General features: G+C 39.6%; 1 protein-coding gene across 3 annotated transcripts in view; it reads right to left on the minus strand.

Annotated features, from left to right (window-relative positions):
- Positions 1-209: 209 nt before the first annotated feature.
- The window catches only part of LOC306849621 (protein bicaudal D homolog 2-like), a 31,488-nt gene continuing 16,795 nt past the window's right edge, over positions 210-14,902 (minus strand). Inside the window, exons 6-11 of one of the 3 annotated variants that reach the window (XR_013782360.1) lie at positions 11,842-12,099; positions 10,009-10,752; positions 8,294-8,445; positions 4,551-4,776; positions 1,737-2,532; positions 210-1,506 (exon numbers count right to left, since the gene is read on the minus strand). Coding sequence is in view for 2 of the 3 variants with exons in the window: in XM_079384789.1 (XP_079240915.1) it covers positions 4,440-4,776; positions 8,294-8,445; positions 10,009-10,752; positions 11,842-12,099 (1,491 nt within the window). In the remaining variant the exon portion in view is untranslated. Of the gene's footprint in view, positions 2,533-2,961; positions 4,777-8,293; positions 8,446-10,008; positions 10,753-11,841; positions 12,100-14,902 lie in introns of those variants that run through there. The other 2 variants (XM_079384790.1, XM_079384789.1) reach the window with 2 other exon arrangements.

Here is a 14,902-nt window from a genome sequence, read left to right on the forward strand (position 1 = left end):
GCCCAGCTCTGCTCACAACCAAGTGCTGTGTCAAGCATAAAGGATACGGTTTACCTCCATTAAATCAATAAACCACAGAAATGTTCATGTACAGATAATCATACAGGACTGGGAAACGGTCTCTTTTACACTGGAGAACGAGACACGGAGTCCTGAGACAAACGGACAGGACACAGCAGAAGGAGAAGAAATTCACACACAGGACAAATGCCGAGAGACTTTTTATTTGCATTTACTGACTTGAGCCAGCATGACTACTTCTACACAGACAAACCTCTAGAAAACAATACTTCAACTCTGTTAGTTCAAGAGCAAGGGACCAATTAAAAACCAAACATTTCTCTCTTCTGTTTTTTGTCTTTTCCAAGTCTTTGGAGTTCTACGTTTGTTTTCGGTTCTGTGTATAAGTCTCATAGCTGAAAAAAACATGCATATGACATAATAATGCACATTATAAAGTTCAGTACTGATGACATTTCAAATTAATACAAACAAATGAATGTTATTTCATATAAAGGTATCAAACTTATAGATCAATACTGGAACAATAATAAGAGTTTCCAATAATAAGCTTCCACAGCTAGTTGAATATCACAATGCCATCACTTCCAGCAAACAGAAAACCTCAGTTAACACATAACTTTATTTTGGTTTAATTGCACTTCGTTTAGTTTCTCCTCACTTGCTGACTGTATTTATTCATTTTACGCCTCAACAAACAAAAAGTGACTTTCGTGGCACCATTTGCTTGTTGATGCAGCATGTTTTCTGTTTCCTGAATTTGTGAAATATGTGAAAAATGTATAAAAACAAAACAATTGGACAGAAAGAGGACACAAGCTCTCTCACAATTGTTAACAATACTATCAATATCACATGACCTCAGCTACCCCACCATACAAAGCTAGAATAACACCAGTCTTCCACAACAAAACACCACAGGTTTCGTGTCTCAATTTTTGTTCATATCGAGGCAAACGATAATTCTGGCTTCAAACATTTGCCGAAACATAACGTTTTCTAAAACCCCTGAAGTTGCTATTAGGATCACTGACCTGACGAATTCTGTACAATCTGTTTTATTTCTCTAATAACTGATATCTTCACACCCTTGAAAACAGAACGAATGTCTTCTGTACTTATTGCTGCTGCTAAGTTTAAAACAAGTCATCTGCTGTTCTTTCTTAAGGAGTGAGAAAAATAAAATACAAAAACTAAACGCTAAGCTAGGATTCTCTCTTCGAAGAACAAAAAGGCACTAATGGTCAGAATGAAGATCATAAACGAAAAAAGAAGCAGAGGGTAAGGTAAAGGAGGGCAGACCCTCGTCTCGGCGCTTCTGATCCTTTTAACCAACCCAGACGCTGTACCGACACTTGGCACGATAGACAGAGAGAATTACAGCATTCCAATTTGGAATTAATTCATTTCCTCTTGTACTGAATGCAGAAGGTCAGTGATCCACGTAAAGCTTGAGCGAAGGTGCTTGAAATTAAATTGCGAACACTAAGGTCATTGCACAGAGTCCGAAAATTTTCGCACGTTAAAAAATAAATACGACCACACGTGTCAATCACGTCTACACACTGCCTCCGATACTTTCATGCATAACATTTTTGGGATCAGGTTCAATTTCCTGCGTTTTCGCATCCGTAGCATGTATTTTGAAAGGAAAGGATGAGGAATACAAAAAAACGGAAAACCGCACAAAACTTTCGGCCTCAGTGTGCAATGACCTTTATAATAAGGTACAGTTCTTAATTCATCCAGGTTATTAATATATGAATATTCTCGTTTATTGTTAATTCACATTTGATCATAATACGTTAACCTAATGTTAATTTACACAACGTTATAAAACGTATTCCTATATAATGATACTAGATTAATAAATGCTGCACTGTTTGTTATTTGAACCTTATTGTGAAGTTACGAAAAAGTCCATTCAGTTTCTTTTTTGAAATCGGTTCGCTGGTTTTGTTTAACCAAAGCCTTCTGATTAGATTAAGCCACTTTTTTGTTTTTATTTGTTCACTTTGAAATATTCCTATATAGACAAAATAACAGTAATAATAAATAGATTAAAACGTGGCTGTAAAATGTGTCGATGTGAAAAACATTTCAGTAACACAATCTTATGGATTCATTTCATAAAGATGACAGAACTGGAGAATATGGATCATGTGAGTTATGATAACGTTGAGCTCTGCTTACAGAGGATGTACATAATGAAATCCAATACTTTTAAAATAGTAGTGTAAAATACGTGAACAGACTCAAACCAGAACACCTAATATAGTCTAATATAATAAAAAGCAATATAACCTTATATTAAAAGATCAAAGGTTACAAAACATCGATGAAAAGAACACTAGCCCATGTTCTTTTTTTTGTAGTTGAATTGTAAGGATTAAAGTTTTCAGGACTTTGTGACCTCTGGCTTCCCATGCGTGTAAGAATCTCGTAGGTCCAAGACCGTTTGGGTTTGTAGGCAGTGGTGCAATGTTGAGTTCCAGCTCTGGCTGAACATTACTGCAAGTCGGAACAAAGAAATAAAAGCCGTTAGCATTGCGGTTAACGTTACGCAGCGGCTGCATCTGCTCAAGCGGCGTTCCAGCAGGACTCAATGGAAAACCCGGGTTAGTCAGCAGAAGCCAAACACAGCCCATGTGAGGTGTTGTGTCACTGAGTGTGGAAGAGAAGTAGTACAGGATGCAGGAAGCCAGAGGGTCTCACAAGAACTCAAAACCTCACCCTCACCAGGTCAAGCAAAATAAGTAGTGAATGTTAATGAGTTGTACAAAGTGTTTGACCGGTCAATGATGAAATATTTAACTCCTCTTGGCGAAACGCAGACTAACTGGGTAACCTGACTGCTCATTTTCATTGGTAACTGAAGACAACCATTGAACTGGCTATTTTAAAATTTGGACAATGTCACACCAACCAGTTTTTTTTTTTGATTGTTAGACATGTCAACCAAATGAGACTCTTTTTCTGTGACAGGTCAATTAAATTCCAAAATGAACGTCAATAATCTGATGAGTGCGGGCAGTGCCAGAGGCATCCCTTCCCATACCGGGACTCGAACCCGGACGGCCTGGTAACAACCAGGAATCCAAACCACTAGATCATATGGGAACAGACCTTGCTAGATTAACTGGACTAGAGAATCTTACAGAATGTGAAAGACGCATGTAATCTTAATTTAACACTGCTATCATTTTGAAGTTCCTTTACAAATACAGCGATTCAGAGAAGCCCATTCATTAGCCCATTTGCAGAAATTCATGTATTAATCGACATTAGCTTGCAAATAGACTATGAACTTTTAATTCAGTTAGTCTAAAAACCCTAGCTCGGCATCGACCGTTTCAGTTGTCAATCTTTCACGTGATGCAAACACAAAACGGTGAATGTGGTCTATATGGAGATGAGAGATTCATATCATATTCAGATTACTAATGCGAAGGTGGAGTGTAACTAGGAATACATGATCTTATGAAAAGCTGATTCAGGATGTTTTAAGCAAGCCAGAGAATGAAAGCCTGAAACTCTGAATCTTTTGTTTGCCAAAAAGAGACATCAGTTTGTCCTTCTCGTCTTGAAATGAGACGGCCACGCTATTTAGAGCACAGAAACGACAGATAAGGCCTCTCTAATGTTTCATCTGCAATGGAAATATGTTGACAGCATGTGGCAAGCCCTTCACCATGACTTCACCGTGTAAAGCCGCGTGTGCTCTAGTAAACGTAATAGAGTCTAAGACATATTAAAGCTCTCAGTTCTGCAGCCAGACATCAAATGAAAAAGCAAGCCAGAAGCCCACTGGCTTCGTGGCGCATACTGATTTATGAACACGCGTCGTTCCCGCCTGCCTCACGAGTGACATCGTTAAAACACACACACTCTCCAACCCGTCGATTTTCATTTTTTGTTATTTCTGTTTTCTCGCAAAAACAAAACAAAAATGGCACACTTCTGTGAGTTTTCCTGCACGTCAACAAGGCAGGGAGGAGGTTTGCATATTTAGTTTGCTTGTGTAAACACGAGTTACCTGATTGGACGGGCTGCTGATTTCAGAGGCAGGAGAGAGATGGACAGAGGAAAGGGCGAATGGCTATTGACTTGTGACCACAACTCAACAATCCTATGGCTAGCTCTCTCTATCACGTCTAATCTAAAAACGCTGCCTTGAGCAGTAAAATTGTGCAATTGGGTTTGGTGCCGCTAGCAGAAACACACTTCACCTATAAGACTAAACGTTATATCATTCTGCCCTTAGCTAGCACTACAACATGCACCTGACTACGAGGATGCTAACAGGCATGACCATATTTAGCCCTAAACACACGGACACATCATATGGGTTAGCACACAGCAAGCAAGAGCGCGCGTGAGTGGAGCTTTGTACAACGGCTGACGAGGCCCACGCAGCTTCAGTCGCAGTAGATCTTGTACTTCTCGCTGCAGAACACCACCGGCGTTCCCAGTAGGCCGTTGGGCTCGCCTCGACCCCCGCAGGTGGCAGCGGCGGCAGGGTGACTTACGTGGGAGTGGTTGGGTTTCCCGCGTGAGGCGGCGGTCTTGGAGCGGCCATTGGCTCCGCTGCGGCGGGTGTGCTCGGGGTCGAACTCTAGGTCCTCCAGGCGCTGGGTGAGCGCCAGCTTCTGCTGGATGGCCATACGGAGGAGGGAGTTCAGCGTCTTCTTCTCATCCTCCGCAGCAGCCAGCTGCCTCTGCATCTCATCCAACTGAATCACGTACTCATCACAGCTGAGAGACAGAGAGATGGTCGATATATTAGTACTACAAAAAAATACATTCCTTTTTGGTAACATTTTCCATAAGGCCCTGTTTACACCTGGTATTAAGAAGCCTTTTTTGTCGATCAGATCACAAGTGGACAATACTAACTAAGGTGTGAAAGGGGCCTGAAAAGTTAACACATTTGACCAGACTGCTTTCGTAATGTAAACGGCAAATGTGTTCGAACAGCCACTAAAGGTGCCTCCTCTTTACCTACTGACCTAATTCTTAAAGATTACAGGACGTGTTGTTAAAGCACAATAGCAAGACAGGATTTAAACTTTGCCATCTGAAATCGTAAGTCTGGTTTGAAGGCAAAAAACAAAAAAAAACAAAAAAAAAACACAACGTTCTTGTTTTATTCCTGCTTTTAACTCAAACCTCAGCATCCGACAGCAAACCCAACAGATACTATTGACCACAGCATTCTTTTGAGTAGACTACACAATTATGTTGGTATTAGTGTAATTGCATTTGCATGGTTCAAATCTTACTTATCCGGCTGGCTTCAATCCTTAGCAGTGAATAACGATTTATATTGATCACAAGTATAGTACGGCGTACCACAAGGCTCAGTACTAGGACTGCTGCTTTTCACACCTTACATGTTACCTTTGGGAGATATCATCAGGAAACACAGAGTTAGCTTTCACTGTTATGCTGATGATACTCAGCTCTATATTGCTTAGTGGCCTGATAAAACATATCAATTTACAACTAACAGAATGCATAGTTGATATAAAAAAACTGGGTTACTAGTACATTCCCTACTGCTAAATTTAGAAAAACAGAGGTACTAATTATTGGACCAAAAACTTCCGCATATAATAACCTAAAACTCTGTATAACACTTGGTTAACACTTGATAGCTGCTCTGTCAAATCTTCATCATCAGTTTCAAGCATTTTCTGGAATGGATATTAAACCATTCACACATGATGGAACAGACAGAACGATTACGGAGCCACACCTTCCCTAAACTGCACTTACATCTCTACACCTTAAAGCACAGTGCGTGTCAGTACACGCTAAACACCACCCAATACACCATAATCACTACAAAACACGCAATTACTGCCCTACAGTCATTATAAAACATAAAACCTGTGATTTTCTCAAGGCCAGCTGTGAGAATCTGAAAGGTCGAATTTAGAATAGTACTTTCTGGATAGTTCTGGCTCTAAAATCCAATTAAACTGAATTATAATGTGAACGATCTAGTTTTGTCAAGTCAAGTGTATGATTAATGAACTATGTTACTTGGAAGGATAGTGTTTTTGTGATTAACTAATAGTAATAATTTTCATTATTGAAAACTGATGGAAGTTATCAAACAGTTGCTGCAAATCAGAGCCAAGAAATGCCATGTTAATGGTTACCCATCATTGGTAGATCTGCTTGTTTGTGTAGCATTTCTCAGTTTCTCACAGTCATGAACTTTGAACAAGCCTCAGTCTAGCCAACTCCCGCGAGCCCACTAATGTGTGTGCGTCTGAGACATAAAGACACAGCACCTCACAATTGAAATCAGTGCAGCTTCATTAGAGATCGGCCCCTGGGAACAATCGCCTCTAAATGCAGGGGTCAGGATTTTCCCGGGAAAAGAGGCCGGGGGTCACGCGAGAACCCATCTGCTCTGTATGAGTGCGTGTGAGAGCGAGGAGCCGCGGGATAAAGGAGGCGTGAGGCTGTTATTGTGAAATATGTCTTGACACACATTCACCTCAGCCGCTTTTTAGCAATGCAGGAAAGAACATCTCAGAGAAGATAGAGAAACAAAACAAAGAGAGAGAGAGAGTGCGAAAGCGAAAAAAAATTGAAAAAACATCAACTATGAACCATACAAAACAAAAAAGGTGAAAATGTTTTGAGATCACCCAGCTAGACACACTCAATAAGTACAGCAGCTCTCACAATCTCAGTAGTCCCAAGATAGGCATCATGATATGCAAAACACACACAAACACACGTATATTTGTTTTAACTTCTGATTTTGGGGTGCAATATGACTGAATAGCTTGAGCTGTGATTTTAGAGATGTTTGAGACTGTGGAAAGAGAATTCAGCCCCCCGTCTGACAATCTGCCCTTATTAGCATATTAATACCCCACGGATCAGGCCAATACAAAACCTGGAACCCCAGAGCAGCTGAGGGCCTGTGGAAGGGGCCGCAGAACACAGCTGCTGATGAGATCTTCCCACTGAATAATGTGTGCTAAAACGAGCGTTAGCGAAAGAACGGTTTCATCGTTTTGTTCATTAACAGTATGTATGAATCTGAACCCTCGCTGGGACCTTGGTGGGAACAGAAGAAAAAGAAACAAGAATAATAAGAAAATAAGCCTATTTTTAGGACCGTTACATTTTTTGTACAGTGACTATTAAGCACACTATTAAGACTATTTCACAGCAATTCTACATCACATCTATATCAAGTATTTCACAAGGAAAAGTGATATACAGAACATATTCGAATCTATATATATATAGAGGGAGAGAGAGCTTGATGTTCTTTTGAGGGAGGATAAGAGAAACAATTTAACACATGCATGCCGTTCCTCCTTCCCTCCCTGAAACACGTGAAGCACAGAGAAGTCATTGATGGTGTTCACGTGTCAGGAGAGTCAGGTTTGGCACCATATGCGGTCACGGCTTACAGTCTTGTCTGGAAAAACTTAACTGTAGATTTACTCTGATCCATACCTGCACCTAAGACACTGGTTTTACTGGTCCCAATCACAGAGTCTGTTCTCACAAGCCAAACCTTTGTCTATTGACATAAATGATCTTAATCTGGTCAAAAACTGCCAACTTAGAGAGGAAGGGCCCCTATGACCTACATGGAAAATGGACAGCCACAGTTTGCTTTTGGCACAGAGAAAATCTCATTTACTTGCTACAAACCGTCTCAACAGTGATTCCCACAAGAGTTTGTGAGAATGTGTGTGCAGGAACATGATCCCGGAAGAAGGTTTTGTATATTTTAAAGTTAAATTTATCAGGTGCACATTTTCTGATCGAGGGCAACATTTTCAGTGACTAAATTTGACCAGAATTAAAAAAATCTTTGCATTGACTTGTACATGGACTTTAAAGTGGCCTCTTTATAGTTGTGATAGTTTCTCAGTCCACATTACATTAAAACTAATGTTTTTAGAAAGCTAAACAATCTGAATAATAATAATAATAGTTATCTCTAAGAGAGAAATACAAAAAAATAAATATTTCATAGTAAGAATATTAATTATTTTACTTTATACTAAAGTAATAAGACACGTCTATGATCAGGACTACAATGAAAACATGATTGTTATTAGTTTCTGTCCTTATATTTTTCATTTTATAGGCACCAGAAAATCAGCTCCAGGTGCCCCATCTATCAAACTGTTCTCTAAACTTTGCAAACACTATGACAATAGAGAAGGAAATACAAGAGAGTATCAAAAGGCCAAAAAAAATGTCTGTTGGTGTGTGCGTCTCGTACCGCGTGGCAAACATGGCCCTGAGTGAGGAGAAAGTGGCTGCGTCCTCTTTTAGGGCTTTGAGCTCGTTGCGAAGCTTCATCATGGTTTCAGTCACCATGGCCTTTTCGTTCTCATATTTGCTCTTCAGGTTGGCCAGCGCCACCTCAGCGGTCTGGAAAACAACAACAAACACACGGGCAATTAGCAGCTTGTTAATGTTTATAATATCTTAATATCTTCATGCCTTATAGTCAGTGTTGGGAGTTACGCATTAGAAGTAATACTAGTTGCGTAATCAGATTACTTTTCAATTAACTAGTAAAGTAACATTATGTTTAAATTTACAACAAAATATCAAATAAGTAACACGTACTTCATTGACAGATGAAAGAAATCAGGAGTAAGGTGCAGAGGCATTTCCTTCAGTCGGAGGCTTAATCATTAAACTTTTGCTGTGAAAGGGCCTTTAAAGTTGCCAAAAATATAACTTTGGGTTTTTTCTTAAAAAAAAAAAAACATCAAGTAACGCAGGAAGTAAAGCAAAATTAATGTAATGCATTACTTTCCATAAAAAAAAATAACTAAGTAATGTAATATTGTAATAAGGGTTGGAGTTGCAAAATCAATTCTGCGATTCACCTCTGCTGTTAAAAACTAAGCTCAGAATCGATTTAAGAGAGAATCGTGATGCATTCGGAAAAACACGAATCCATTTATCGGTCCATCCATCCCTAATTGTAATGCATTATTTTTAAAAGCAACTTTCCCCAACACTGACAGGTGCATTTATCAGATTAAAGCTGGATGTTAATATAGTTTACATTTCGTGACAAGCAATCAAGCAATCAAGCAATCAAGCTGAGGAATCGAGTTGAGGAATCAGTCCCTCCAGGATTTCACAATTTTTGCGATCAAAATGACTGGTTTTGCGATGATAATTTCCTAAAATAAGTGTTATATGTTATATGTAATATATATGGATGTTGCTGTTGTTTCATTAATATTAAGACGCAGTGACACGCATCACAAACTGTTTTCCCTAAACAGTTTGTTCACTTTAAAAGACAACCGATTGTGTTTACATTAATACTCGTCAAGACAGACAATTTGGTGAACAAATCCGCTTTTAATTAATATCTCTTTATATTACCATCAACTATGTGCTGCTTTTTATATTTTTCATTCATCCATGTTTATTATTCACTCTAATGTGTTAATAACGTTAAACAGTACTGTCCACTGAAAGAAAAAACAGGGAAGATCTGCTGTGTTTGACAGCTGTTTATCTTTTAGTTCCTTTAAAAACACATTTGACTTTTAATTTTCTAATTGTTAAACCCATGTATGTACCTTATGCCCAACATATGTACGTTGCTGCGGTTTGTTGTTCTGAAGACAGTGTCTGTTGTCTTTGAACTCTTAGCTATTTGTTTCTGCTGTTAAAACAGCACAAAGGGGAAATGGGAGGATATCCTGGGATATTTGTTTCTTTTTGTTGCAATTATAATTATTAGTTTTTTCCTGGTAATAGAAATGCCTATAAATAAAGTAAAAAAAAACATTTGACTCAGGTAGTCTAAAGTCAGACAGCTTCTTCAGAGAGTCAAACAGAAAACATGACTCTGGAGGCCCGGGTGTCATTTTAAAGTAAAAAGACAGTCATGATGAAGAAACACTAGCCAAGACCCACTGCTGTAATGTACCATCAGTGTAGCGATGAGGGGGAAACGCTGACCTGTTTGTTGGCCTTCAGGACGGTTCTCAGCGTGGCTATCTGCTCCCTCTTGGTGCTGAGGAGCGATTTGAGTTTGAGGATCTCCTCCACGCTGGCCTCCTGGTCTCGGTCTGCCCCGAGACCAAGCTCCAGGGAAGCCATGCGCTGGCGCGAGAGCTCAGTGGTGCGGTCCACCGCTAGCTGCAGGTGTTTGATCTGGTCACGGATGATAGCCACCAGGTTATAGATGTTCATGGGCTCTTTGCGGGGATCAGCCACCAGGGACGGGACGGAGGAGACCGGAGACGAAGCTCCATCGCTGGGGAAGAGGCCGCGGGTCAGCAGGATGGGAGAGCGGCGTCCGCGACCCTCAGGGCTGGTCTGCGTGCCATTAACGCCAGCCTTACCTTCGCGGTAGTAGTCGAGCATGATGCGGTTGGGCGTTTCGTTGTTGCACATGCATACGTGATGGTAGAGGTTGGCTAGCTCCTCGCTGAAGGTGGCCAGCTCGTCTTGTGCGATGTTAAGGCTGCCCTGGGATTCGCCTGCCACCTCGCTGGCCTGACGGAGCTCTTTCTCCAGCCGCACCAGCTGCTCGCGGTCGGCTCTGCTGCTGCTCTCCAGAGAAGTGATCTGCGCGTCTAAAGATGCAACCTGGCTCTCCAGCTGCGCCCGCTCCTCCTTATACTGAGACTGACAGGCTGAATGCTCTGCCTTTAACGTTTTGAGCTCCTCCTTCAGTTGACTCGACTCAGACACAGCAACCTGTGGCATCAAACAAATCAGCATGTAACCCCTAGTGAAAAATACACTCAAATGCATTTGAAATACATTTTGTGCCAAGTATACTACAAATACATTTATATATTTATGTGCTCAATAAAAATACCCAGCAATTGTACTTTTAGTATATTAAACTGGTATACTTAAAGTCTGCTAAATGGCAACAACTAATTTTGTACCTAATGCTCTTTAATTATGCAGAAGTAGTGCTGAAGTCCAACTAAAGATACTAAAGATATACTGAAGTCCATTTAAATCATTAAAGTGGAACTATTGCAGGTATACTTTAGGTACACTTTAAATATCTTGCATTTAAAGACGATATTATCTAAAGATCATACAATCCTCATCAATAGTGACATTAAAACACATTTTAGGCTTAATATTAAGAAATGTGCACTTTTGCTAGTAGTACTCCAAATGAACTTTTATATCAGTAAGCCCCAAGCAATGTCAATAATTGTGTTAAAAGATTTGAACTATACTTAGTATAAAATAACTGTATTTTAAATATATTACTATTTTACTAGGGACGTCACTGTTGAACTGTGAACTAGTGAAAGAAAGAAAGAAAGGAAATGTGATTTTCATGGTGGAATTGAATTACTGAAACTGGTAAATACAGTGAGATTAATTCCATAAAGATGTATTATTTAATGGATAACTGTTAAATAAAGTGTTTGCATTTCCCTGGATATTTGATTTGTTTTGAGAAATACAGAATCTTAGGTTTTGTGATTTGAGGTAAAAGCGGTTGCAGAAATCTGTTTGTCTGGTGTCTTATCCAAATGTCAATAATGCAGAACAGAAACAAATAATATTGATAGAGATAAACTCATATAAGGCTAAAGTGTGAATGTTTGTGGAATATTTTAGCTAGCAACTCTCCAATCAAAGTTCAAAGGGCTCTTTGTCTTTCAGCCTAGTGCTCAAAATAAGAACAAAATACATATAGTACACTAAATCGTCTATTTTTAATGATATATTTTTGGTGTTGAATGAAAATATATTTATGGACTGGTTCACCATTTCTTTACGTCTTGTGCCACAGATGAACTCATATGTCCATACCTTGTACTTGCACTCCAGGATCTCGGGGCCGTTGATGTCCACCTCATAGTATTCACTGTCCTCGTGGCTGTCGCGATCTTTCTCGTTGTCCAGAGCGGACTGGCGCTCTTTGCTGGCCTGGAGTTTGCGGACGGCGTTGAGGTTCTCCGTGAGACGGCTGACCTTCTCGTGCTGCTCCGAGAGCGCTCCATGAGCCTGCTCCAGCTGCTTCTGAGACTCCTGCAGCGTAGACAGCAGCGTCACCTTCTCTCGCTCCACCTGAACAACAGGAGACACGCCACATCAATCTTTTCCATTAGCACCACACTAATGCGGTCCACTCAGAGTTCATATAGGTTGTGTTGTTGACTTCTACACAGTAATCACCTGGAAAGACACCGTGTGGAATGGGATAAATGTGATGAATTCTCTTTGGATGGGATGAATATTATTTAGTATTATAATAATACTTCAAACAACACACCAGGGAAACTGATTTCAGTGAGTTTTGATGTATTGTATTTAGGTATTGCAGGACAAATTTTAAATCCCTTTTAAGACCAAGTAAAAATGTTATGATTGGTTTAACAATCTCCACTGATCTCCATTACCCTGTAATTAACTGTAAAAAAATAAAAAAGGTTAAGGTTTGAATAACTCTGCTTCCAAAAGTGAGTTTATGATTGAAACCAGAACAAATATCTGCCAATGCGCTCAGAAATATCAACTTAACAGTAATTTTCATAGCACAGATATTTGCTCTTGTTTTGTTCAGTTTCTCAGATGCCATTTCTTCATTTTGTATTAAATGCATCATAATTTAGGGATGTTTAGGTATTTGTACTGGAAGGAAGATATTATTTTATACAATTTATTATATTGATCGTATGCAACAATTAATGCCATGACATTGAAGACTTTCAGCTCATATAATCTGCGCTTGTGGACCTGCAGAAACTGGCGGAAAATCTGCAGTAACTTTCATTTATAATTCAGTCAAAGCTGAACCTCCTTCAAAAGCACATTCGCTCCACACATTAATTACAGGACCTGCTGAAACTAGCAGCGGTGTGTGATCTGCGTTAACCTGTACTGGCACGACCCAAAAATCTGGCTGTTGAGATGGGAGTCTACCAATATTCACTTTTGGCTCGATACTGTGGTTTGCGGTTAACAGTTTAATTGTCTGTTTTGTTCATGTCAGTTACAGTGAGACTGTAATACAAAAACCTCATGGTACTGCACTGAGCTGACCTTTTTTCCTTTGTGTCTGAGACCATATTAAAATCTTGGGACTCAGAACTGTTATGATGTAAAACAGCGATTGTTCACTTTTAAACTTCTGTGATTTCTAAGCTGAAATAAACTAATTTGTGACATTATTAATGTAAACCTTTTGCACAAAATGTCTGTTTTCACATTCTCAAAGCATGAGTCTTTTATTGTAACTTAATTGATTTTTTTAAGGGGTTTCATACGTTACTAACAAAAAATCTCTTGTAATGAAAAATGTATGCAAAAATAGAAGATGTTTGGGTGTTATGTTCTCTTGAGATGTTCGTATGGAAAATCATGTCGTTTCAGCTGCTCTTTCATTGTGTCTGGAATGGATTTCTTGATTGATCAATAGCAGTTCAAAGGTCATGAGGGTCTGATTACCATACTGGCTAGAAGGTGCTGCTGGATTCTGCGCTCTCATATTGATCCGATGGTTTTGGCGAACGGAGTGGACATCACCACTGGACAACGCAGTATGCATGAAGACGACCCGTAAGAGGTCAGAGTTTCTAATTTGACCTCCTGACAGATGGCTGAACTGACAGCTCATTGTGTCGGGCGCTCAATGCAACTTCCACTAATAGGATTTAAACAGTCCAGCTGTCAGCCAATCAAACACAGAACTACAGATTATGCAACTTACAGACTTGGTATTAGGGCTGAAATGATTAGTCGACATTATCGAAAACTTTGGCAATATAAAAAATTGTCAGTAAATATTTTTGTTGTTGAGTAGTCGTTTGATCTCATATTCTGCAATACTGAGGTTTGACCAGTGTGGCGCTGTAGAGCAAGACTGTAATTCAGCCCTCCTGGATGCAACTCAAGAGAAGACGACACACACAGCTCTTCAGAGCAAACACAGCCCAACCTGAAGCTGCGGAGCGGTGTTTGGATCAATATGTGAATGTATGCTGCGCGCTTTCCTCTCAATAATGAAATAAACACAATATGAACCGACAGCGGTGAGAAAGCAGCAGTTAAGAAAGCATCTGATCTCAGCGATGTGGATGTTTGTTCAGTACTCCAGTAAAGTCCAGTCACCTCACGTTTATTAACAATATATAGTACTTTATGTAGTAGATAGCCTTAAATCAAGCAGTTTTACAGCATTAAACATGAAAAACCAGAGCCAGTGTCGCTTTCAGATAGAATTACAACTTGATTTTCTGTCATAAAACTGGCTAGCTACTGATAAAATCTTTTTATTCGTGGGAAAAAAAACAATCGGTAACCCTTTATTTTAGGGTCTCTTAACAAGTTGCTTATTAGCATGCATATTACTAGAATTTTAGCCATTTATTAGTAGTAATTAAGCATATATTATTGCCTTATTCTACATCCCTAATCAACAACTACCTTACTAACTATTACAAGGCTCGACAATAAGGACTGCCCGATGGCCCGGGGCCAGCCTGAAAGACGTTCGGGACAGTAGACAGATTTGTCCCTTGCCCGATCGGCCACTGCAGCGTCGTCAAGATATTTTATAATTTGCATGTGTTAATTAAAGCCTGAATTTAAAAATTAAAGCGATTAAAAAGCATTTCTGCGTGAAAGACAACTCCATTCAGTAGTACTCGCTCGCTGTGTTCTGTTCTGTGTGAACAGCGCGCGCAACTTAGTAGCTTTAACAATGATTAGTCTCATTTATACACTGGAGTACAGATGCACCGATCGACCAGACATATTTTGTTTTATTTCAGACTATCTCTGAATATTGTCAAAATATTTGAACGGCAAAAGCAGAACAATCAAAGTCTACTGATTAATCAGTGTAATAATCGTTCGATTAATCGATTAT

This window comes from Barbus barbus (genome assembly GCF_936440315.1).
Source record: "Barbus barbus genome assembly, chromosome: 29".
NCBI lineage: Eukaryota > Metazoa > Chordata > Actinopteri > Cypriniformes > Cyprinidae > Barbus > Barbus barbus.